The 24,225-nt window shown below is 44.9% G+C and overlaps 1 protein-coding gene across 2 annotated transcripts in view; it reads right to left on the reverse strand.

The window, feature by feature from the left end:
• The window catches only part of MCC (MCC regulator of WNT signaling pathway), a 514,674-nt gene that overhangs the window by 347,048 nt on the left and 143,401 nt on the right, over window positions 1-24,225 (reverse strand). The window contains exon 1 of one of the 2 annotated variants that reach the window (XM_069752918.1): window positions 15,165-15,454. The exons of the other annotated variant lie outside the window; for it this stretch is intronic. Coding sequence (XP_069609019.1) covers window positions 15,165-15,221 — 57 coding nt within the window. The 5' untranslated portion in view covers window positions 15,222-15,454. Of the gene's footprint in view, window positions 1-15,164; window positions 15,455-24,225 lie in introns of those variants that run through there. 2 annotated transcript variants of the gene reach the window in all.

The raw sequence follows: 24,225 nt of genomic DNA on the forward strand, positions 1-24,225 counted from the left end.
TGGGCTCTTGCTATCTGATAAAGGACGAGTTTCCCTCCCAAAACGAAAGGTCCAGCCTTGTGCTATGAACAGGTTTAGCCAGTGGGCACGGACTGTCCCCCACACCGCTTTTTCTCCTGGAACACATTGGCTGAGTATTCTGTTACCCCTTTTCTTACTTGGCCCTGTACTCCAGCATTCAGAGGCGTATCTAGCCTTTCCTGCACCCGGGGCAAAGGATCAGTTCGGCGCCCCCCTCCCCCCCCCCCGACCACAGATTTGGACAGTATGGGGGCACAGGTCTGGACAGTATGGGCCATATTGTCCAGATTTGTGCCCCCAAATGTCCAGATTTGTGCCCCCCATACTGTCCTGATTTGTGCCACAGTGCCCCCATACTGTACTGATTTGTTGTGCCCCCTTAATGTCCTGATTCTGAAACCCATCCGCATCCATTCCCCCCGGCCCCCATATCATGATATGTTCCCTCAGTCAGAGCAGCAGTCTTTCATCCAGCTGAGCTGCCAGTGCCTGCCCCTAAAGGTACCTTCACACTCAGCAACTTACCAACGAGAATGACAATGATCCGCGACGTTGCAGCATCCTGGATAGCGATCTCGTTGTGTTTGACACGCAGCAGCGATCTGGATCCCGCTGTGATATCACTGGTCGGAGCTAGAAGTCCAGAACTTTATTTGGTCATCAGGTCGGCGTGACTCGTCATGTTTGACAGCAAAAGCAACAATGCCAGCAATGGTTTTACATGGAGCTAACAACCAGCGAGAACGATAAGTGAGTCGCCGTTACGTCACTGGATCGCTCCTGCATCATTCTGGAGTTGCTGTGTTTGACATCTCTACAGCGACCTAAACAGCGACGCTCCAGCGATCTAGTTTAGGTCGGCTCGTTGTCGATATCGCTGCAGCGTCGCTGAGTGTGACGGTACCTTTAGGTTTTGCCTTGCTTTCCTAAGCTTCACAGTCGTCAGACTCACATTCTTACAACAGTGAGTCTGACAGACACACATACCCATTTTTTCCGTTGATGCCCCTGCCCTGGCCGGCGCTGTCATTAAGACACAGTGGATCCCGAAAATATAAGGATCTGCTCCGCCAAAGACTCAGGGCCCCCCTAATACAAGGATCCGCTCTCTCTTCCAGATATACAAGACCCCCATAATATAGTCATATGCTCCACCAGAGATGCAGGGGACCACATAATACCAGGATCTATTCCTCCAGAGATTGCGGACCCCCTATAATACAAGAATCTGCTCTCCATAGATCAGGACCCTCATATACGGGTTTGCTCTTCCAGAGACCCCCCATGATGTAAGGATCTTGTCCTCCAGAAAAACAATCCCCATAATATAAGGATCTGATCCTCCAGAGACACAGGACCCCCATAATACAGGGATCTACTTCTCCGCATACACAGGACCCCTATAATACAAGGCTCTGCTTTTCCATTGTCACAGGGCCCCATAGTACCAGGATCTGATCCTCCAGAGATATAGGGACCCCCATAATACAAGAGGATCTGCTCCTCCAGTCTGACACAGACACCCCCATAGTACAAGGATCTGCTCCTCCAGAGATCAGATCACTGTAAATCTGCTCATCCAGTCCTACACACCCTCCCCCTATGCAGCAGGCAGCTTTCGGTTCGGTTATTCGGTCGGTGTCTGCAAAGTTACTAACTTAGTTCAGACTCTTCAGAGTCAGACTTCAGCTCCACCCAGTCCCCGTGGCCACGGTCTGGAGCACTTACCACTGGCACCGACGACGTCACCGTCCAGCTCTCCACCCACAAACAGCACACAGAGAGTGCGAGTGAGTGACCGGAGTCACTGACCGGCGCTGCGGCGCAACGACCGTGAGTGACGACAAATGAACTGAAGCAGCAGCGGTACGGCAGCCTGTCACACGCTCAGTGACGTCAGCCGCCGCTGGCGCTTCCCTGATGCGGAAGTGCCAGCAGCAGTCAGCGCCTCTCAGCGGTTGTCAGGGGCGCACGCAGGGACAGGACTCCTCTTGTCACTGAGTGAGTTACTAGTCACAAGGCAAGCGAACCGGGCGGGTAGTAGCGCAGCAGCACGGGGTGGATTATCTCACTGGTCTGTCTGTGGGGGCGGCAGAATGCCGCCGGCGCCGACGAGGAGCCTAGCTTTGAGACATGCAGCCGCAATGCTGCATCATCAGGTGGCCCCGCTGGCGCCCCCTGTCAGCTGCGCCCGGGGCAGATGCCCCGCCTGCCCCCCCCTGGATACGCCACTGCCAGCATTAACCCCCTAAGCCTTAAGGACAGAGCGATAGGTGGGAGCGCTGATATGACATGTGTGGTTTGGCTAATTCGGGCAGTTAATTGTGGTTTTGAATGTGTGATATTGTTGTGATATTACTGTATTAGTGCTGTAGTGTCAGCATATGTGCACATACAGCTGCTTCTCATTAAATTAGAATATCAGCAAAAAGTGAATTTATTCCAGTTCTTCAATACAAAAAGTGAAACTCATTATATTGTCATTATAAACAGAGTGATTTACTTCAAGTGTTTATTTCTGTTCATGTTGATGATTATGGCTTACAGCCAATGAAAACCCAAAAGTCATTATCTCAGTAAATTAGAATAATTAACAAAAAACACCTGCAAAAGCATTTAAAAAGGTCCCTTAAGGTACCGTCACACTAAGCGACGCTGCAGCGATACCAACAACGATCCGGATCGCTGCAGCGTCGCTGTTTGGTCGCTGGAGAGCTGTCACACAGACAGCTCTCCAGCGACCAACGATGCCGGTAACCAGGGTAAACATCGGGTTACTAAGCGCAGGGCCGCGCTTAGTAACCCAATGTTTACCCTGGTTACCAGCGTAAAAGTAAAACAAAAACAAAAAAAAAAACACTACATACTTACCTTCCGCTGTCTGTCCCTCTGCGCTCTGCTTCTCTGCCCTGTGTAAGCACAGCGGCCGGAAAGCACAGCGGTGACGTCACCGCTCTGCTTTCCGGCCGCTGTGCTTACACAGGGCAGAGAAGCAGAGCGCAGAGGGACAGACACCGGAATGTAAGTATGTAGTGTTTGTTTTTTTTTTTACTTTTACGCTGGTAACCAGGGTAAACATCGGGTTACTAAGCGCGGCCCTGCGCCTAGTAACCCGATGTTTACCCTGGTTACCAGTGAAGACATCGCTGAATCGGCGTCACACACGCCGATTCAGCGATGTCTGCAGGGAGTCCAGCGACGAAATAAAGTGCTGGACTTTCTGCAGAGACCAACGACATCACAGCAGGATTCTGATCGCTGCTGTGTGTCAAACTGAACGATATCGCTAGCCAGGACGCTGCAACGTCACGGATCGCTAGCGATATCGTTTAGTGTGACGGTACCTTTAGTCTGTTTCAGTAGGCTCCACAATCATGGGGAAGACTGCTGACTTCACAGATGTCCAGAAGGCAGTCATTGACACTCCACAAGGAGGGTAAGCCACAAAAGGTCATTGCTAAAGAAGCTGACTGTTCACAGAGTGCTGTATCCAAGCATATTAATGGAAAGATGAGTGGAAAGAAAAGTGTGGTAGAAAAAGATGCATAAGCAACCGGGATAACCGCAGCCTCCTCATGGCTGAAATACGAGATGTTTCACCTCAGCACCAAAAAAAAAGAGGGATATTCTGGAGCCTCTCAGGAGTATCTGGGCAAATGTCAAGTCATTTCTCTGGAGTAATAGGTGTTCTTCAACATCGATTACAAATATGGGATTAAGGGAACAATACGCTCCTGGGAGTTCTCCCACTGCAGTTAATCAACATCCTGGCACTGGATAACCTCCCCTACTTTATGTTTCCTTGTCCCACCAAAGTCACTCATTCTTTCCTTCAGGGTGACGTCCCCGTTAACCCTTCTTGAGCTTCCCAGTAAGTTAACTAATGCTTTGACTCCCCTGAACCCCCCCCCCAAAAAAAAAAAAATGCAATTGTCCTTTAGTACGCTCCTAGTCAATCGCTTCTGTTTCCTATACAGACACCTCTCCCAGTTTTTCACAATTCAGAAGAGTACCACACAACCCTGCAGCTACTTACTCTCCTGTACATAGCTTCAAACCGACTACACAAAGCTAAAGGCTCCTCGTGTATAGTTGGTTTGAACTACATCAGGATTCTGGAGTAGCGTCCCAGTGACCTGTTGTCAGTCTTATGAGTAAGCAAAGGCTATCTTCCTCATCATGAAACTGCCCAACCAAGGATACCGTTCTCATTGCCACAAACCTGATTTAAGATGTGTGGGCAACCACAACCTGCCTGAACTTCAAGCCCTTGGTGCACAATATATACCTGTCCACACCTGTGTACCTATCTTAGTGCGTGCAACAAAACCAGCACATACGTGGATGTGGCACTATTATCAAAAGAACCAGAAAAACATTAATACCCTTAGGAAACTAAATATTAAACTAAGGTACACTGTTTTCAGCTGCATCCTGCATCAAGTTTTAAACAAAACCATGTTATCCGTGCAAACTTCAAGGTCTAAGCACACAGTATAACACGACACTCCATTGTACAAAAGTACCAGCAAATAAACATCATTTACTTCACAAGGGGTCCGATAGAAAACAACCAGCACACTAACAAATCCTGTTATCATTCACATTGAACCTCAGATAAAAGCTTTCTGCCTCCTGTCTGAACCTCACTGGTCTAACAATACATTTAAATTGTAAAAGAGCAAACCTTGTAAATAGAAGGAAAATAAAAGCTAACAAAACAACCATATACCGTATTTTTGGACTATAAGACACTTTATCCCTCCTAAATTTTGGGGGAAAATGTGGGTGCGTCTATAGTCGGAATGTACTTACAATTAGTGTGGTGGCAGCAGGAGGCGGGCGATTTTTAAAGTGGTCCGACGCTTAAGGGCGATCATCTCACTCCCATCCCAGGCTGGTGTGGCAGGTTCGACGGTGTTCGGTGGTGCAACGCTCCGGCAACATTTTGTGAAAGCCCAGAGCCCCTGCATTTCCATTGCCTCGATGCTGTGGTCTCCAGGAAAATGGCCACCTCTGGCAGCACATACACAGATTGAGATCTCGGTGCAGAGTTCTCAATCTGCGCATTCGCCGCCTACAGCGGCCATTTTCCCGGAGGCCACAGCATCTAGGCAATGGAAATGTGGGGGGATCTGGGCTTTCACAAAATGTCGCTGGAGCCCCCGCACCACCGAACCTGCAGCATCAGCCTGGGATGGGATTTCCTGGAGACCACTGCATCCCATCAATAGATGTGTGGGGGTTCTGGGTTTTCACAAAATGTCGGCAGAGCCCCCGCACCACCAAGCACCTCTGAACCTGCCACACCAGTCTGGGTCATATCAGTGCCGGACCACCAAACACCCCTTGTGACCCCACTCTACCAGCACTGCCGATCTCCCCCAGGGTAAGCTGAATTCGGACTGTAAGACGGACCCCCATTTGATGCATTATTTTGTTCCCCATTTTCTTTCTGAAAATTTGGTGTGCGTCTTATGGTCCGGGGCATCTTATAGTCCGAAAAATACGGTACATGAAGGAACGCTAGAGGTCTGTTAGACTACACTCCAATGAAGGAGTAGAACCATCTCAAGGAGGATCACAAGGAAATGGACAGCATGCGACTTAAATAAGAGTGTCTGAGCAAAGGGTCTGAATATTTATGACCATGTGATATTTCAGTTTTTCTATTTTATTAAATTTGCTATAATTTCTACATTTCTGTTTTTTTTCAGTCAAGATGGGGTGCAAAGTGTACATCAATGTGAAAAAAAGAACGTTTTTGAATTTACCAAATGGCTGCAATGAAACAAAGAGTGAAAAATTTATAGGGGTCTGAATACTTTCCGTACCCTCTGTATTTATGTCACTGACATCTATATATCTATGTATTCTATGTGTAGATATCTATTTTATTCTAACCTGTCAGTGTGATTTTACTGTACGAGGCACATGAATTGCCGGCTTTTCAAAGGACATTGGTGGGTAACAATTGAAAAGCATTCACATTGTCCGAGTGCTGTGCGATTTTTTTCTCGCTTGCATTGGCGAGTCTCGACTAAGTCTCGGTGCCAATTGCAACATGCTGCGATTTTACATGCATGTCAAATACAGTAAACGGTGCAGCTAAAAAAGGCGCAGCAAAAGAGACTGGATTTGCAGAAGCACCATGTGCAGTAACGGCCACCCATGGCTGCTACGAGTGGCTTCACCCTATAAGAATAAACTACACGACTGTTTTGCCATTTACAAAACAGAAAATGTATTAATCTCCTGAAGCCATTTAGTCAGATTTTTTTTCCTCAGTGCCTAAACTTTTTAAGAACATGAGGACACAAATCATCAATATGACTAACCTCCCAGATGTGCTTAAAATCATTACACTGTGTGAGGCATACACAGCACACAGCACCCCGGATAGAAGGGCTTCACATTTCTTACAGCTGTAAACCTGTTGTAGAGTGACATATACACATTGGACGGAGGACTTGCTACCTAGAAATAAACGGTATGGCTCTTACCCTAAATACATCATCCATACCTGTCTAGTAGAAACCCGCCATAGAAGTTCTATGTAAATTACCTGCCTGTGTGCTGGGTAATGTCAAAGCACTTCCAACTCTCCAGCCTTCACACCCGAGTTTGATTGACAGGTCGGTCTAGTGCACTGACAGACCACTGTGATATTGGCAGACGGCGGCATACGACAGATGCTGGACTGACATGTCAATCAAACACACAGTAACCAGGCAGAGACAAAGAGATGAGAGCAGATCTGAAAGTATTGTAACAAGACCAAAGCACCTGCAGGTAATTTGCATTGTGTCGTGATCCTTATCCAAGTTACACAGCCTTCTCACTCTTCCCCAACAGAGCCTATAAAGACATCATTTTAGTTTTAGGTACAAATTCCTCCTGACAATTTCCCTTTAAAGGAAAGCTCTCCACAGGATTTCACATATAAAACAATTTATATGCAGAAGTAGCTCTTTGGAAGACAAGGCCAGCAATACCTTTACATGGTCAGTCTATTACTGAGAAATCAGCCTTTAGATCAATATTAAATGAAGTTGGAGAGCCATTTGTAGATGTGAAGCCTCTGTCACTCCAACTCTATTCTCTGCCCAGTGCCTGCTCTTCCTGCTTCACTGACCGTCCCTTTGCCTGAAGTTAGACAGTGAAGAGGCTGTCAATCAAACAAAAGGCAGCACTGGGTGTGGAATGGGGCTGGAGTGACAGAGGCTTCAGATCTACAGTAGCTCTTCAGCCTCAGCTTTCCATATCAAGTCAAAACACTCATTTCTCAGCAATAGGGGAAGGAACTGGCCATGTAAACATATAGCTGAAGTTGTCTGTGAAAGAGCTGCATGCACATATAAGGGGGGGGGGGGGGGGGGGGAGAATCCTGCTGACGGATTCCCTTAAGGTAGGTTTGATTCAATTTGTTAAAATGTACAATGTTTTCTAGCACTTACATTCTCCATATATCACCCTTGACACATTTTATAGTTGTATTATAGTATCAGCAGTGTCATTTATTGTATAATAAAGTGTTATACAATTCCCCAGTACTTCTCTATCTATTCATCCCAGACTCTAAAATTTGATCTTGTAGTTATTCAATGGGACTCTTCACTGTTCACTTCTAGTGGGGAAAAAAATCTATCCTGAGCATGTGATGGACACACAAGTGCCTGATAATGTCAAACCCTCCTGAGTGTAAGGGGGTGACCAGGCTGCAGCTGAAAATCGCAGCGGTGGATTTTTTTATTGTTTAACAAGCAATCATTTGATTTGCAGAAACCTCTGTTCCCCTACAAGGACACCTAATTGTTTAATGAGCTACTGCAAAATCATTGCGACCACTCCATCGAGCCTTACCCTAACAAGAGTTAAGGTACCGTCACATTTAGTGACGCTGCAGCGATATAGACAACGAGCCGATCGCTGCAGCGTCGCTGTTTAGGTCGCTAGGAGACGACAAACACCGGCAACAGCAGAACGATGCAGAAGCGATCCAGTGACGTACTTATCGTTCTCGCTGGTTGTTAGCTCCATGGAAAACCATTGCAGGCATCTTTGCTTTTGCTGTCAAACATGACGAATCATGCCGACCTGACGAACAAATAAAGTTCCGGACTTTCAGAGACAACCAGCGATGTCACAGCAGGATCCTGATCGCTGCTGCGTGTCAAACACAACGAGATCGCTATCCAGGACGCTGCAACGTCACGGATCCCTGTCATTCTCGTTGGTAAGTTGCTTAATGTGACGGTACCTTTAGAACAAGCCATATACCCATGTATCCAACATTTGGCTTTTTTTTATCCTCTGGGAGTAAACAATGAAGATAAGGCTTTGTTCACATTAAGAGCCTTTGTTTTATGTATACATTCGAGGTGAAGATGGGAATATTACTGAATACTTGCCCCATGGAGGCCAAAAAGGTCACTCTTCTGATCTGCCAGGTGGATGGAGCACTGTGGATACACTTGGTTGTTCAGATGAAGAGGAAAGCTGCAGAACATTCTACAACAAAATCTGCAGCAAAGTCACAACATGTGAACTTACCCTAAGGAACAAAATGCACTGTGGATTTAGCTAGAAATGCTTGGCAAAGTCTGAGAACAATGAGGGTATGTGCACACAATGCGGATTTTGCTGCAGATCCGCAGCAGTTTCCCATGAGTTTACAGTACAATGTAAACCTATGGGAAACAAAAAACGCTGTGCCCATGCTGCGGAAACGCAGCATTTTAATTTCCGCAGCATGTCAATTCTTTGTGCGGAATCCGCAGCGTTTTTACATCTGCTCCAATAGAAAACTGCAGATGTAAATCCGCAGCGGAATCCGCAATAGAAAACGTGATAAATCCGCAGGAAAAACTGCAGAGGAGCTCTATACGTGTGCACATACCCTAAAGCTATGTTCACACGCTGCATTTCTGCTTTTTTTCTGCAGACAAAACCTGCTCTCTTGGCAGTTAGGCTATGTGCACAGGTTGCGGATCCGCAGCAGTTATTCATGCGTTGTACAGTACCATGTAAACCTATGAAAAACCAATTACACAGTGCACATGCTGCAAAAATACTGCGCGGAAACGCTGAGGTTTACTTTTCACAGCATGTCAATTTTTTGTGCAGATTCCGAAGCATTTTACACCTGCTCCATAATTCGAATCTGCAGGTGTAAAAACACAGGTGAAATCCGCACAAAAAAACACGGTAAATCCGCAGGTAAAAAGCAGGGCGTTTTACCTTCAGAATTTTCAGAATCTGTGCGGAAAAATCCGCACACAAATCCGCAACGTGTGCACATTCCCTAAAGAAGCTGCTTACAAAATGCAGGTTTTGTTCTTTTTTGTGCTGCGTATTTGCTGCATTTTTTGCATCTTGTGGATGCTGATAACAGTTTGCCCTCCACCTCCCAAAAAAAATGCAACTTCCTTAGGTTTTGTCACCAATAATGCAGCAAACCCTGATACCTGCGTTTGTTGCTGCATTTTTTACATTCCCTCATTGCTTTCTGTGGGTGACATGCTGCAGTTTGCAAACACAGCAGTTTTTCAATTCAGTCAGGAAAATACCAATGTGTGTGCGAGAGATTTCTGAAATCTCATAGTTTTGATGGTACGGCATAACGCAGCATAAAATGTGCATTAAAAAAGTAGTAAAAACACAACGTGTGAACATAGCCTTAGCTGAAAAATCCACATCCCAGAGGTTGGTGTGGATGTCACGGATTTCACACTATACATATGCACTACATACATGCTAGCCACCTTAGGGAGAGACCCAAGTTGGGCTAAATGTAGCGGGACGAAAGAGACCGAAAAGCCCTCTACTTAAAGGAAATACATAGTGGATGCTTTCCTGAAACGGAAAGTACTTGCAAGCAGCATAATACAAAGAATAGCAGGTTTACCCAGAATCCTTTGCAGTAGGCGGAGCTATGCAAATCATCTCTTTCCACCCCTGTCCAATCCACAGCGCTTGGAACCGCCAATCGTGCAATGCTGCGGATTAGTTTCTAAATTTACACAGCCAACCAATTCCTACCTGTGGACACGTGTTTCGGGCTTTAGGCCCTCATCAGCACAGGGCTGGAATTGGTTGGCTGTATGGAGTGGGGCTCGGTGAGCAAGCGATACATACATGCTAGCCACCTTAGGGAGAGACCCAAGTTGGGTTAAATGTAGCAGGACGAAAGAGACCGAAAAGCCCTCGTTGGCTGTGTAAATTTAGAAACTAATCCGCAGCATTGCACGATTGGCGGTTCCAAGCGCTGTGGATTAGACAGGGGTGGAAAGAGATGATTTGCATAGCTCCGCCTACTGCAAAGGATTCTGGGTAAACCTGCTATTCTTTGTATTATGCTGCTTGCAAGTACTTTCCGTTTCAGGAAAGCATCCACTATGTATTTCCTTTAAGTAGAGGGCTTTTCGGTCTCTTTCGTCCCGCTACATTTAGCCCAACTTGGGTCTCTCCCTAAGGTGGCTAGCATGTATGTATCGCTTGCTCACCGAGCCCCACTCCATACAGCCAACCAATTCCAGCCCTGTGCTGATGAGGGCCTAAAGCCCGAAACACGTGTCCACAGGTAGGAATTGGTTGGCTGTGTAAATTTAGAAACTAATCCGCAGCATTGCACGATTGGCGGTTCCAAGCGCTGTGGATTAGACAGGGGTGGAAAGAGATGATTTGCATAGCTCCGCCTACTGCAAAGGATTCTGGGTAAACCTGCTATTCTTTGTATTATGCTGCTTGCAAGAACTTTCCGTTTCAGGAAAGCATCCACTATATACATATGCAGAAATTTACATGATGCAGATCAAACCTACACCGTAAGTCAATTTACATGTGTGTTCAGCTTCAGGGCTTTTATGAAGTGCATGGGTGAGATATGTTAAAATCTCACTGTTAAACTATGGATTTTCCTGGACATTTCCAGTGTATCCACAGTGTGAACAACCCCTTAAAGGGAACCTGTCATCCCCAAAATCGATGGTGAGGTAAGCTCACCGTCATCAGGGGCTTATCTACAGCATTCTGTAATGCTGTAGATAAGCCGCCGATGTTACCTGAAAGAGGAGAAAAAGAGGTTAGATTATACTCACCCAGGGGCGGTCCCGCTGTGGTTCGGGTCCAGTCTGGGGCCTCCCATCTTCATTCCATGATGTCCTCTTCTGGTCTTCACGCTGCGGCTGCAGCGCAGGCGTACTTTATCTGCCCTGTTGAGGGCAGAGGAAAGTACTGCAGTGCGCAGGTGCTGGGCCTCTCTGACCTGTCCCGGCGCCTGCGCACTGCAGTACTTTCCTCTGCCCTCAACATGGCAGACAGTACGCCTGCGCTGCAGCCGTCGCGTGAAGACCAGAAAAGGACGTCATGGAATGAAGATGGGAGGCCCCGGATCGGACCTGAGACGCCCATCGGACCGGACCGCAGCGGGGACCGCCCTGAGTGAGTATATTCTAACGTCTTTTTCTCCTCTTTCAGGTAACATCGGGGGCTTATCTACAGCATTATAGAATGCTGTACATAAGCCCCTGATGACGGTGAGCTGACCTCACCATCGATTTTGGGGGTGACAGGTTCCCTTTAAGGAAACATTGGGGAAGTGGGAAGGGGGAGGGAGAATTTGTCAGTCTCACTTCACCAATTTTCTAGTATTACAGAATTGGAAAATGTATTACAAAATGTTGCCCTTTTGCACAACATTGGTGATTTTTAGTTCTAAGTAATTAGTAAAGGAACATGGCCAATTGCAGCACAGCAAATTTACTTCAATAAATTCCACAGACTGAAATCTACGCCAGCTCAGAGCGGGGGCAGATTTACACAGCCAACAGTGGCACCACATTATTTTGGGGTACGTCTTAAAATTTTGCACATTTTAAAGTCTTCCCTAAATTGAAAATTATTCTCTGTTCATAAGACGGGGGGAAATTTACTGATGGCTGGGGCTTTTCCACAAATAACATTTAGCATCTTTCTGCAGAGCCTCATGTGAATGAAGCAGCAGACAAGCTTGGTCTATGTAACGACTGGAAATATCTGCACTCTGTCCTCTGCCTTCTCCAGGAGTCCCATGGACAATGAATGAAGAGGGGCAATGCTCAACCTACTGTCCATTTCCATGGGGGTCTGCAGACCTCCGTTTTGGGGATCACTAAGACCGAGGAGTTGGATTAACCAGAATCAGTAAGTTATCTACAATCCCACAGAGGGGTAAACGTAAGAGGTTTTCCTGAAACTAAAATATATTCCCTGATATGTCTCGAGTCTAATTTATGGAAAGCAAGTCATGGTAAATGTTATTGTTAGTCTAATCTGGGATTTATAGGTTTTATGTCACTGCTCTGCAATTTTAGAGAATTCTGAAACTCAGTCTAACAATAACTTAAAAGGGTTGTCCCCTATATTAAAGTGGCTATAATAACACAAAAAATATATATATTTACTTATGTCGGTGCTGTCTCCCGGCGGTCACCCAACATTGTCCTGTAGTGGAATACCCCTTTTTCACCCACCGATTAGAACGCTTTCACAAACCTAGAGCTATGTCAGTACTGGGAAAAAAATCATATTAATATCACAGCACTCGTAAGATAAGTGGCCGCCATGGCCTCACAGATCCAGCTGCACTACGCAGGTTGTCATTTCCAGCTCACGTAGACAAACACACCGGGGACGGCTATCGTACAACTCACCAGAAATGGATCGGCATTCACTGACAAAGCCATAGTCCTTTGTAAGAGCTGGCCACGTTTAACACACAAGCATGTTTCTAAGCATAAATCTTCGGGGGAAAAAATGTGTGCAATGTTTCACCAGCATCATAATTAATATGAGTAAGTGGCAAAAGTTGTGAAGCAAGCGACAACCCCATTGACTCCGAGGATTACAACTACCGCATTATGTGAGTGGTGAGGCTCAGGGCACGGGGTATAGGAGTTAGCAACACCACAGTGGGCACAGAAATGTGCAATCAAGAGGTTCTGCAGTCCATCTCCCTATAGGGCACACATGGTCCTAAAGTTCATTTCCAGTCAAACACTGTCAAGGACTCCTGACAACTTAGTGCACCCATATACGGCCCTTGATATGATGGAAAGCACCACTTTCTCCGTGACCTTGAGCTGATGGTGACCCGCTTTTGGCTCAGCGGAGCAGCAATACTACTGCCAGTTCTGCAGAATAAGTGGTTATTACAGCCAGCGCCCAGCCATAGCACCCCGATACATGGTGTCGGACCTCGCCATGTACCATACATGGCTGCCAAAGTTATCCTTAGATTTCCATGTGAGAAAAAAGCCAGTGTAAGGATATACTGAGCAGCGCTTCCCTGCTGTCAGAGGAGGCACATAACGGGGGACAACAAGGTCGGAATTATTCCACATCCAGGAACTTTACAGGAGGATAGAAACAATTAACAGTCCGCAGTTCTACTAATGAAGTCCCCAGCTACACAGATACAGGACCCAGCTACACAGATAAAGGACCCAGCTACACAGATAAAGGACCCAGCTACACAGATACAGGACCCAGCATCTACACAGATACAGGACCCAGCTACACAGATACAGGACCCAGCTACACAGATACAGGACCCAGCTACACAGATACAGGACCCAGCTACACAGATACAGGACCCAGCTACACAGATACAGGACCCAGCTACACAGATACAGGACCCAGCATCTACACAGATACAGGACCCAGCATCTACACAGATACAGGACCCAGCATCTACACAGATACAGGACCCAGCATCTACACAGATACAGGACCCAGCATCTACACAGATACAGGACCCAGCATCTACACAGATACAGGACCCAGCATCTACACAGATACAGGACCCAGCATCTACACAGATACAGGACCCAGCATCTACACAGATACAGGACCCAGCATCTACACAGATACAGGACCCAGCATCTACACAGATACAGGACCCAGCATCTACACAGATACAGGACCCAGCATCTACACAGATACAGGACCCAGCATCTACACAGATACAGGACCCAGCATCTACACAGATACAGGACCCAGCATCTACACAGATACAGGACCCAGCATCTACACAGATACAGGACCCAGCATCTACACAGATACAGGACCCAGCATCTACACAGATACAGGACCCAGCTACACAGATACAGGACCCAGCTACACAGATAAAGGACCCAGCATCTACACAGATACAGGACCCAGCTACACAGATACAGGACCCAGCTACACAGATAAAGGACCCAGCATCTACACAGATACAGGACCCAGCTACACAGATACAGGACCCAGCATCTACACAGATACAGGACCCAGCATCTACACAGATACAGGACCCAGCTACACAGATACAGGACCCAGCTACACAGATACAGGACCCAGCATCTACACAGATACAGGACCCAGCATCTACACAGATACAGGACCCAGCTACACAGATACAGGACCCAGCTACACAGATACAGGACCCAGCTATACAGTACAGGACCCAGCTACACAGATACAGGACCCAGCTACACAGATACAGGACCCAGCTACACAGATACAGGACCCAGCATCTACACAGATACAGGACCCAGCATCTAAACAGATACAGGACCCAGCATCTACACAGATACAGGACCCAGCATCTACACAGATACAGGACCCAGCTACACAGTACAGGACCCAGCTACACAGATAAAGGACCCAGCATCTACACAATCCGCACAGTACGGCAGCAGGGAGGTCATCGGGGGCTACATGGCGCCCCTCGGGGGCACATCACCTCCATTCCACTGTCACATCCAAGGAAAGTGGGAAACCTGGCGAAGATGAAGGGATTCTAGCAACAGCAAGGACAAAATGCCAGAAACAAAAACTTCCCCAAGGCATCAACTTCCTTTCCCTTCCCCCATAGATACCCGTCCTCCCTGGTCGGGGCTGTAGGACTGAAGAGTAGGGCTGTAGAAAGGGTCTCTATCTTGGAGATACATGGAGCATAGCCATTGTGGGGGCTCTCATCAGTGAGTGCCCGGGGAGCCAGTGCCTGTAGCTGGGAGCCACACAGGACATGGCAGCCGGGGCACTGGGCGCCAGAAGGCTACACACACTCTGACCCGACCATGGCCACCACACAGACACAGCACCCAGCTGAGGAGACTCACCTCACTCACGGCCACCTCGCAGTCCTCCCCATAGGTGAGCTCCAGTCCGGCGCTCATGGCTGCAGCCAGACTTCCTGCCTCTATGGCAGCGCACACATGGGAGAGCAGCAGGACGAGCCGCGCACATCCCCCGCTCCAGCCCCGCACAACTTCTGCCGCCGGCCGCACACATGAGCCCGCACTCAGCACACAGCGGCCGGCTCCATGCACCGTGAGGAGCGGGCACCGCCACAGGGAAACTTTCACATAGCGGTGTGAGGAGAAGCGGCCGTCTGCTGCCCGCGGCACCGTGTAACGAGGGGCGGTGCTGGGACACGGGAGGAGGGGGCTGCACACACTGTCAGGTCCTCCGCCAAATCCTGGCCACTGACTCCACCGTCACACATGGTTGTAGTAACTCCCAGCATCATCTATATACGCCATCATCATCAACATCATCTCTATGTACTCCCATCATCATCATCTCCTCTATATACTCCCATCATCATCATCATCTCTATGTACTCCCATCATCATCATCTCTATATACTCCCATCATCATCATCTCTATGTACTCTCATCATCATCATCTCTATATACTCCCATCATCATCATCGCTATGTACTCCCATCATCATCATCATCTCTATATACTCCCATCATCATCATCATCATCTCTATATACTCCCATCATCATCATCATCTCTATGTACTCCCATCATCATCATCATCTCTATATACTCCCATCATCATCATCTCTATGTACTCTCATCATCATCATCTCTATATACTCCCATCATCATCATCGCTATGTACTCCCATCATCATCATCATCTCTATATACTCCCATCATCATCATCATCATCTCTATGTACTCCCATCATCATCATCATCTCTATATACTCCCATCATCATCATCGCTATGTACTCCCATCATCATCATCATCTCTATATACTCCCATCATCATCATCATCATCTCTATATACTCCCATCATCATCATCATCTCTATATACTCCCATCATCATCATCATCTCTATATACTCCCATCATCATCATCGCTATGTACTCCCATCATCATCATCATCTCTATATACTCCCATCATCATCATCGCTATGTACTCCCATCATCATCATCATCTCTATGTACTCCCATCATCATCATCATCTCTATATACTCCCATCATCATCATCGCTATATACTCCCATCATCAACATCATCTCTATATACTCCCATCATCATCTCTATGTACTCCCATCATCATCATCTCTATATACTCCCATCATCATCATCTCCTCTATATACTCCCATCATCATCATCTCCTCTATATACTCCCATCATCATCATCATCTCTATATACTCCCATCATCATCATCGCTATATACTCCCATCATCAACATCATCTCTATATACTCCCATCATCATCTCTATGTACTCCCATCATCATCATCATCTCTATATACTCCCATCATCATCATCATCTCTACGTACTCCCATCGTCATCATCTCCTCTACATACTCCCATCATCATCATCTCTATATACTCCCATCATCTCCTCTATATACTCCCATCATTATCATCTCTATATACTTCCATCATCATCATCATCATCATCTCTATATACTCCCATCATCTCTAAGTACTCCCATCATCATCATCTCTATATACTCCCATCATCATCTCTATATTCTCATCATTATCATCATCTCTATATACTCCCATCATCATCTCTATATACTCCCATCATCTATATACTGGCATCATCATCAAATCTATCATTATCATCTCTATCATTATCATCATCTATATACTGCCATCATCTCTATGTACTCCCATCATTATCATCATCATCTCTATATACTCCCATAATCTACTATATAATTGTCTAAGGGTCACTTCCGTCTTTCTGTCTGTCTGTCACGGATATTCATTGGTCGCAGCCTCTGTCATGGAAATCCAAGTCGCTGATTGGTCATGGCAAAATGCCCACGACCATTGCCACGACCAATCAGCGACGGGCGCAACATGCCGCTCCTTCCTCCCCGCAGTCAGTGCCCGCTCCATACTCCCCCCCCAGTTAGCGCTCACACAGGGTTAATGGCAGCGCTAATGGACCGCGTTATGCCGCGGTGTAACACACTCCATTAACGCTGCTATTAACCCTGTGTGACCAACTTTTTTTTTACTATTGATGCTGCCTTTGCAGCATCAATAGTAAAAAGATCTAATGTTAAAAATAAAATTAATGCATGCATTGCAATCTCGCGAGATGATGACGTAGCGGTCTCGCAATGCACTCTTGAGACCGGAGCACGGAAGGGGAGTATATAACTATTTTTTATTTTAAGTCTTTTTTTTTTTTTTTAACAGGGATATGATGCCCACATTGCTATATACTACGCGGGCTGTGCAATATACTACGTGACTGGGCAATATACTGTACTACGCGGGCTGGGTAATATACGTGACTGGGCAATATACTACGTGACTGGGCAATATACTACGTGACTGGGCAATATACTACGTGGCTGGGGAATATACTACGTGAACCAGCATATTCTAGAATACCCGATGCATTAGAATCAGGCCACCATCTAGTCATCTCTATATACTCCCATCATCATCATCTCTATATACTCCCATCATTATCATCACCTCTATATACTCCCATCATCATCGTCATCTCTATATACTCCCATCATCATCTCTATATACTCCCATCATCATCATCTCTATATGCTCCTATCATCTATATACTGCCATCATCATCAAATCTATCATTATCATCTCTATCATCATCATCTATATACTGCCATCATCTCTATGTACTCCCATCATTATCATCATCTCTATATACTCTCATCATCATCATCATCTCTATATACTCCCACCATTATCATCATCTCTATGTACTCCCATCATTACCATCATCTCTATGTACTCCCATCATTATCATCTCTATCATCATCATCTCTATATACACCCATCATTATCTTTATATACACCCATCATCATCTCTATATACTGCCATCATCAAATCTATCATCATCTCTACATACTCTCATCATCATCATCTCTATCATCATCATCTCTCTCATCATCATCATCTCTATATACATCCATCATTATCTTTATATACACCCATCATTATCATCTCTATATACTGCCATCATCAAATCTATCATCATTTCTACATACTCTCATCATCATCATCATCTCTATCATCATCATCATCATCTCTATCATCATCATCATCTCTATCATCATCATCATCTCTATCATCATCATCATCTCTATCATCTCTATCATCATCATCATCATCATCTCTATCATCATCATCTCTATCATCATTATCTCTATCATCATCATCTCTATCATCATCATCTCTATCATCATCATCATCATCTCTATCATCATCATCTCTATCATCATCATCTCTATCATCATCATCTCTATCATCATCATCTCTATCATCATCATCTCTATCATCATCATCTCTATCATCATCATCTCTATCATCATCATCTCTATCATCATCATCTCTATCATCATCATCTCTATCATCATCATCTCTATCATCATCATCTCTATTATCATCTCTATCATCATCTCTATCATCATCATCTCTATCATCATCATCTCTATCATCATCATCATCTCTATCATCATCTATCATCATCTCTATCATCATCACTATCATCATCTCTATCATCATCATCATCATCTCTATCATCATCAATCATCTCTATCATCATCTCTATCATCATCATCATCTCTATCATCATCATCTCTATCATCATCATCATCTCTATCCTCATCATCATCTCTATCCTCATCATCATCTCTATCCTCATCAACTCTATCCTCATCATCTCTATCCTCATCATCTCTATCCTCATCATCTCTATCCTCATCATCTCTATCCTCATCATCTCTATCCTCATCATCTCTATCCTCATCATCTCTATCCTCATCATCTCTATCCTCATCATCTCTATCCTCATCATCTCTATCCTCATCATCTCTATCATCATCATCATCTCTATCATCATCATCATCTCTATCATCATCATCATCTCTATCATCATCTCTATCATCATCAACTCTATCATCATCATCAATCATCTCTATCATCATCTCTATCATCATCATCATCTCTATCATCATCATCATCTCTATCATCATCATCTCTATCATCATCATCTCTATCTATATACTCCCATTATCATCTATATGCTCCCATCATCACCTCTATATACTGCCATCATCAAATCCATCATCATTTCAACATACTCATCATCATTTCTACGTACTCTCATCTTTATCATCATCTCTATATACTGCCATCATCATCAAATCTATCATCTCTACATACTCTCATTATCCATATACCCCCATCATCATCATCTCTATATACTCCCATCATCATCACCTCTATATACTGCCATCATCAAATCTCCCATCATCATCTATCATCATCATCATATCATCTCTCTCATCATCATCTCTCTCATCATCATCATCATCTACATACTCCCATCATATATCATCATCATCATCATCATCATCTATCATCATCATTTCCATGATGTACAGTATGTAAGTACCTGGATAAGAATGAAGTGATTAAACAGTCAGCATGGGTTTGTAACTAATAAGTCGTGTCACACTAACTTAATTTCCTTCTATGACAGAATCACTGACTGGGCGGATCAGGGAAATGCTGTAGATATAGTATATCTTGACTTTAGCAAAGCATTTGACTAAGTATCTCACACCATCCTTATTGAAAAAATGACTAGGTATGGAATAGACCAGGCAACTGTTAGGTGGATTCATAACTGGCTTAGTGATCGAACCCAAAGAGCGGTTGTAAATGGCTGCACATTCAGTTGGAAGAATGTCTCAATTGGGGTACCACAGTGCTCTGTCCTGGGCCCTGTATTGTTCAACATCTTTATCAATGATTTAGATGAAGTAATTGAGGGTAAACTGATTAAATTTGCTGATGACACAAAGCTAGGAGGAATAGCTAACACTAGAGAAGAGAGGATTCAAGAAGATATAAATAAACTGGAGCAGTGGACAGCAACTAACAGAATGGTTTTTAACAAGGAAAAATGAAAAGTACTACATCTGGGCAATAAAAAAGAAAGAAGCATATACAGAATGGGAGGAATAGGGCTAAGCAACCACACATGTGAAAAAGACTTGGGTATACTAATAGATCACAGACTGAACATGAGTCAACAGTGTGATGCAGCAGCAAAAAAAGGCAAATGCAATTCTGGGTTGTATTAACAGAAGCATACAGTCTAAAACACTTGAAGTCATTATTGCCCTCTACTCTTCTTTGGTAAGACCTCATCTGAAATACTGTGTCCAATTTTGGGCACCACATTTAAAAAAAAAAAAAGACAACAAACTGCAGCAAGTCCAGAGAAGAGCGACCAGAATGGTGGCTGGTCTGCACACCATGTCCGATGAGGAATGGTGGCAGGATTTGGGAATGTTTAGCTTGCAAAAATGACTGAGAGGAGACTTAATAGCAGTCTACAAATATCTCAAGGGCTGTCACATTGTAGAAGGATCATCTTTATTCTCATTTGCAAAAGGAAAGACTACAAGCAATGGGATGAAACTGAATGGGAGGAGACACAGATTAGATATAAGAAAAAACTTTGACAGGGTGATCAATGAGTGGAACAGGCTGCCAAGAGAGGTGGCGAGTTTTCCTTCAATGGAAGTCTTCAATCTCTATCATCAGCATCTCCATCATCAGCATCTCCATCATCAGCATCTCCATCATCAGCATCTCCATCATCAGCATCTCCATCATCAGCATCTCCATCATCAGCATCTCCATCATCAGCATCTCCATCATCTATATAATCCCATCATCATCTCTAGATACTCCCATCATCATCATCATCTCTATATACTCCTATCATCATCATTATACTCTCATCATCATCATTATCATCTACATACTCCCATCATCTACAGTTAAGTCCATATATATATATACATATATATATATATATATAAGAAATAAACATTTTATTTAAAATTATTTAATCTGTCCAATTACTTTTGGTCCCTTTAAAAACAGGGTGGCACATGTTAAGGAGCTGAAACTCCTAAACCATCCAATTTTAATGTGGATACCCTCAAATGAAAGCTGAAAGTCTGAACTTAAACTGCATCTGAATTGTTTTCTTTAAAATTCATTGTGGTAATGTCTATAACCAAAATTAGAAAAATGTTGTCTCTGTCCAAATATATATGGACTTAACTGTATATATTCCCATCATGATCTATATACTCCTATCATCATCTTTGATTTTTCTCTTTATAGATATATTTTTGAGTAAAATGTAAATTGTTCTTTTATTCTATAAACTACTGACGACATGTCTCCGAATTTCCAAGCAATAAAATGTATTTGTTTTCTGAAAAGGAGAAATGGTCAAAATTAAAAAAAAACAAAGACAAACCCCAGTGCTTTCAGACCTCAAATAATGCAAAGAAAACAAGTTCATAATCAGACAGTTCTTTGTTTGATGGCTTGTGACTATCCATCATCTGTGATAACTAGTGTTGAGCGATACCGTCCGATACTTGAAAGTATCGGTATCGGATAGTATCGGCCGATACCCGAAAAGTATCGGATATCGCCGATACCGATATCCGATACCAATACAAGTCAATGGGACACCAAGTATCGGAAGGCATCCTGATGGTTCCCAGGGTCTGAAGGAGAGGAAACTCTCCTTCAGGCCCTGGGATCCATATTAATGTGTAAAATAAAGAATTAAAATAAAAAATATTGATATTGATATATTCACCTCTCCGGAGGCCCCTGGACATCACCGCGGGTAACCGGCAGGCTTCTTTGTTTAAAATGAGCGCGTTTAGGACCTGAGAATGACGTCGCGGTTTCTGATTGGTCGCGTGCCGCTCATGTGACCGCCACGCGACCAATCAGAAGCCGCGACGTCATTCGCAGGTCCTAAATTCCTAGAATGAGGAGTTTAGTGCCTTAGAATGACGTCGCGGCTTGTGATTGGTCGCGTGGCGGTCACATGAGCGGCACGCGACCAATCAGAAGCCGCAACGTCATTCTTAGGTCCTAAACACGCTCATTTTAAACAAAGAAGCCTGCCGGTTACCAGCGGTGATGTCCAGGGGCCGCCGGAGAGGTGAATATATCAATATTTTTTATTTTAATTCTTTATTTTACACATCACTATGGATCCGATACCGATTCCCGATACCACAAAAGTATCGGAACACGGTATTGGAATTCCGATACCGCAAGTATCGGCCGATACCCGATACTTGCGGTATCGGAATGCTCAACACTAGTGATAACTGATAGGACTTGATTTGGAAAGGCACACACCATCTATATACGACCTCACAGCGCATGTCACACCAAATGAGAATCATGAGGTCAAAGGAACTGGCCAAGGAGCTCAGACAGACGCACATTTCGCGTAAGCTTTTTCAAAGGGCAATCTTTAAAAATTGAAAAAAATTTGAAAAACCTTACCCGAAACGTGTGTCTGGGGTCGGCCCCTGGGAATTCTATGGTCTGTGCACCAGCATTTTACAACATGGGTAAATGTATGCGACCCTTATAACTTGGGTACGGGGCAGTACCTTAGGCTACTTTCACACTTCCGTCTTTTCAGATCCGTTGCAATGCGTCGTTTTGGGAAAAAAACGGATCCTGCAAATGTGCCCGCAGGATCCGTTTTTTCCCATAGACTTGTATTAGCGACGGATGGCCACACGTCGCATCCGTCGTGTGACGGATCCGTCGTGTTTTGGCGGAGCGTCGTCTGGAAAAACGTTCAATGTAACGTTTTTTTGTCTGCGTCGAAAAAAACGTACAACGACGGATCCTGCGGCGTCCGTCGTTGGCTAGAATGGAAGCCTATGGATGCAGGATCCGTTGCTGTCCGTCATATGATGGAATCCAGCAACAGATTCCGTTTTTTTACACTGAGCATGCCTGGAAGGATTTCTATTTCTTTAATTTAACCCATTTTTCCTGCAGCTGTTGCATCGACGGATCCGTCAAAAAACAGGATCCAGTGCATCCATTTTTTACAGTCTGCACAGGATCCGTCTTTTCAACACTTTGACGGATTGTGACTGATTCTAAAAGACGGAAGTGTGAAAGTAGCCTTTACCGTATTTTTCAGATTATAAGACGCACTTTTTCCCCCCCAAATTTGGAGGGAAAATCAGGGTGCGTCTTATAATGCGGATATACTTTACCAGTACTGTTGCTGCAGGCCGCAGGCTCGGATGAGGAGGTGTTCAGCGCTGCTGCGTGTGCCCGGCGATGCTGCGGGGGTGTCTGGTGCTGCTGCGGGGGTGTCAAGTGCTAAGGGGGGCTGTGCCGACATTTTGTGAAAGGCCAGAGCCCCCCACAGTTGCATGGTTTCCTGTGCAGTGAGATCCGCTGAGATCTTATCTCCCAAGATCTTGGTGCCAAGATCTCCATCTGCGCATGTGCCGCCCCCCGGCAGCCATCTTCCCAAAGTCCACCGCACAGGAAACCATGGAACGACAAGGGGGCTCTGGCCTTTCACAAAATGTCGGCATAGCCCCTGCAGCACGGACACCTGCAGCGGTACATTGCACATCGGAACACCCCCTTATCCCAGCCTGCGGTTTGCAGCGTCACCCCACTCCTGCCTCCTCCAGCAGAGACCCTGGGACCCCGCTTCACAGCAGCCACCACCCCTTTTAAGCAATAAGACGCATGGATTATAAGAAGCATCACCATTTTATTAAAAAAAAATCCTATTTTTCTCCTCAAAATTTGGGGTGCATTTTATAATCCGGAGCGTTTTATAATCCGAAAAAAATACAGTACTTTATGCCCCTGCTTTCCACATTATCAGTTTATAATTAATGGTAGATCCTCAGCACAAGCACTTTGATTGTTGCAATATTACTACATTTGCACTAGGAGAGTATATGTTTACATGATCTACTGTATACTTATGTAATTTGTGGAGGGGTATATGGGGTATCTAGATAGAGGTAGCACCTCTGGTGGAG

This window comes from Ranitomeya imitator, chromosome 1, assembly GCF_032444005.1.
Source record: "Ranitomeya imitator isolate aRanImi1 chromosome 1, aRanImi1.pri, whole genome shotgun sequence".
Classification (NCBI taxonomy): domain Eukaryota; kingdom Metazoa; phylum Chordata; class Amphibia; order Anura; family Dendrobatidae; genus Ranitomeya; species Ranitomeya imitator.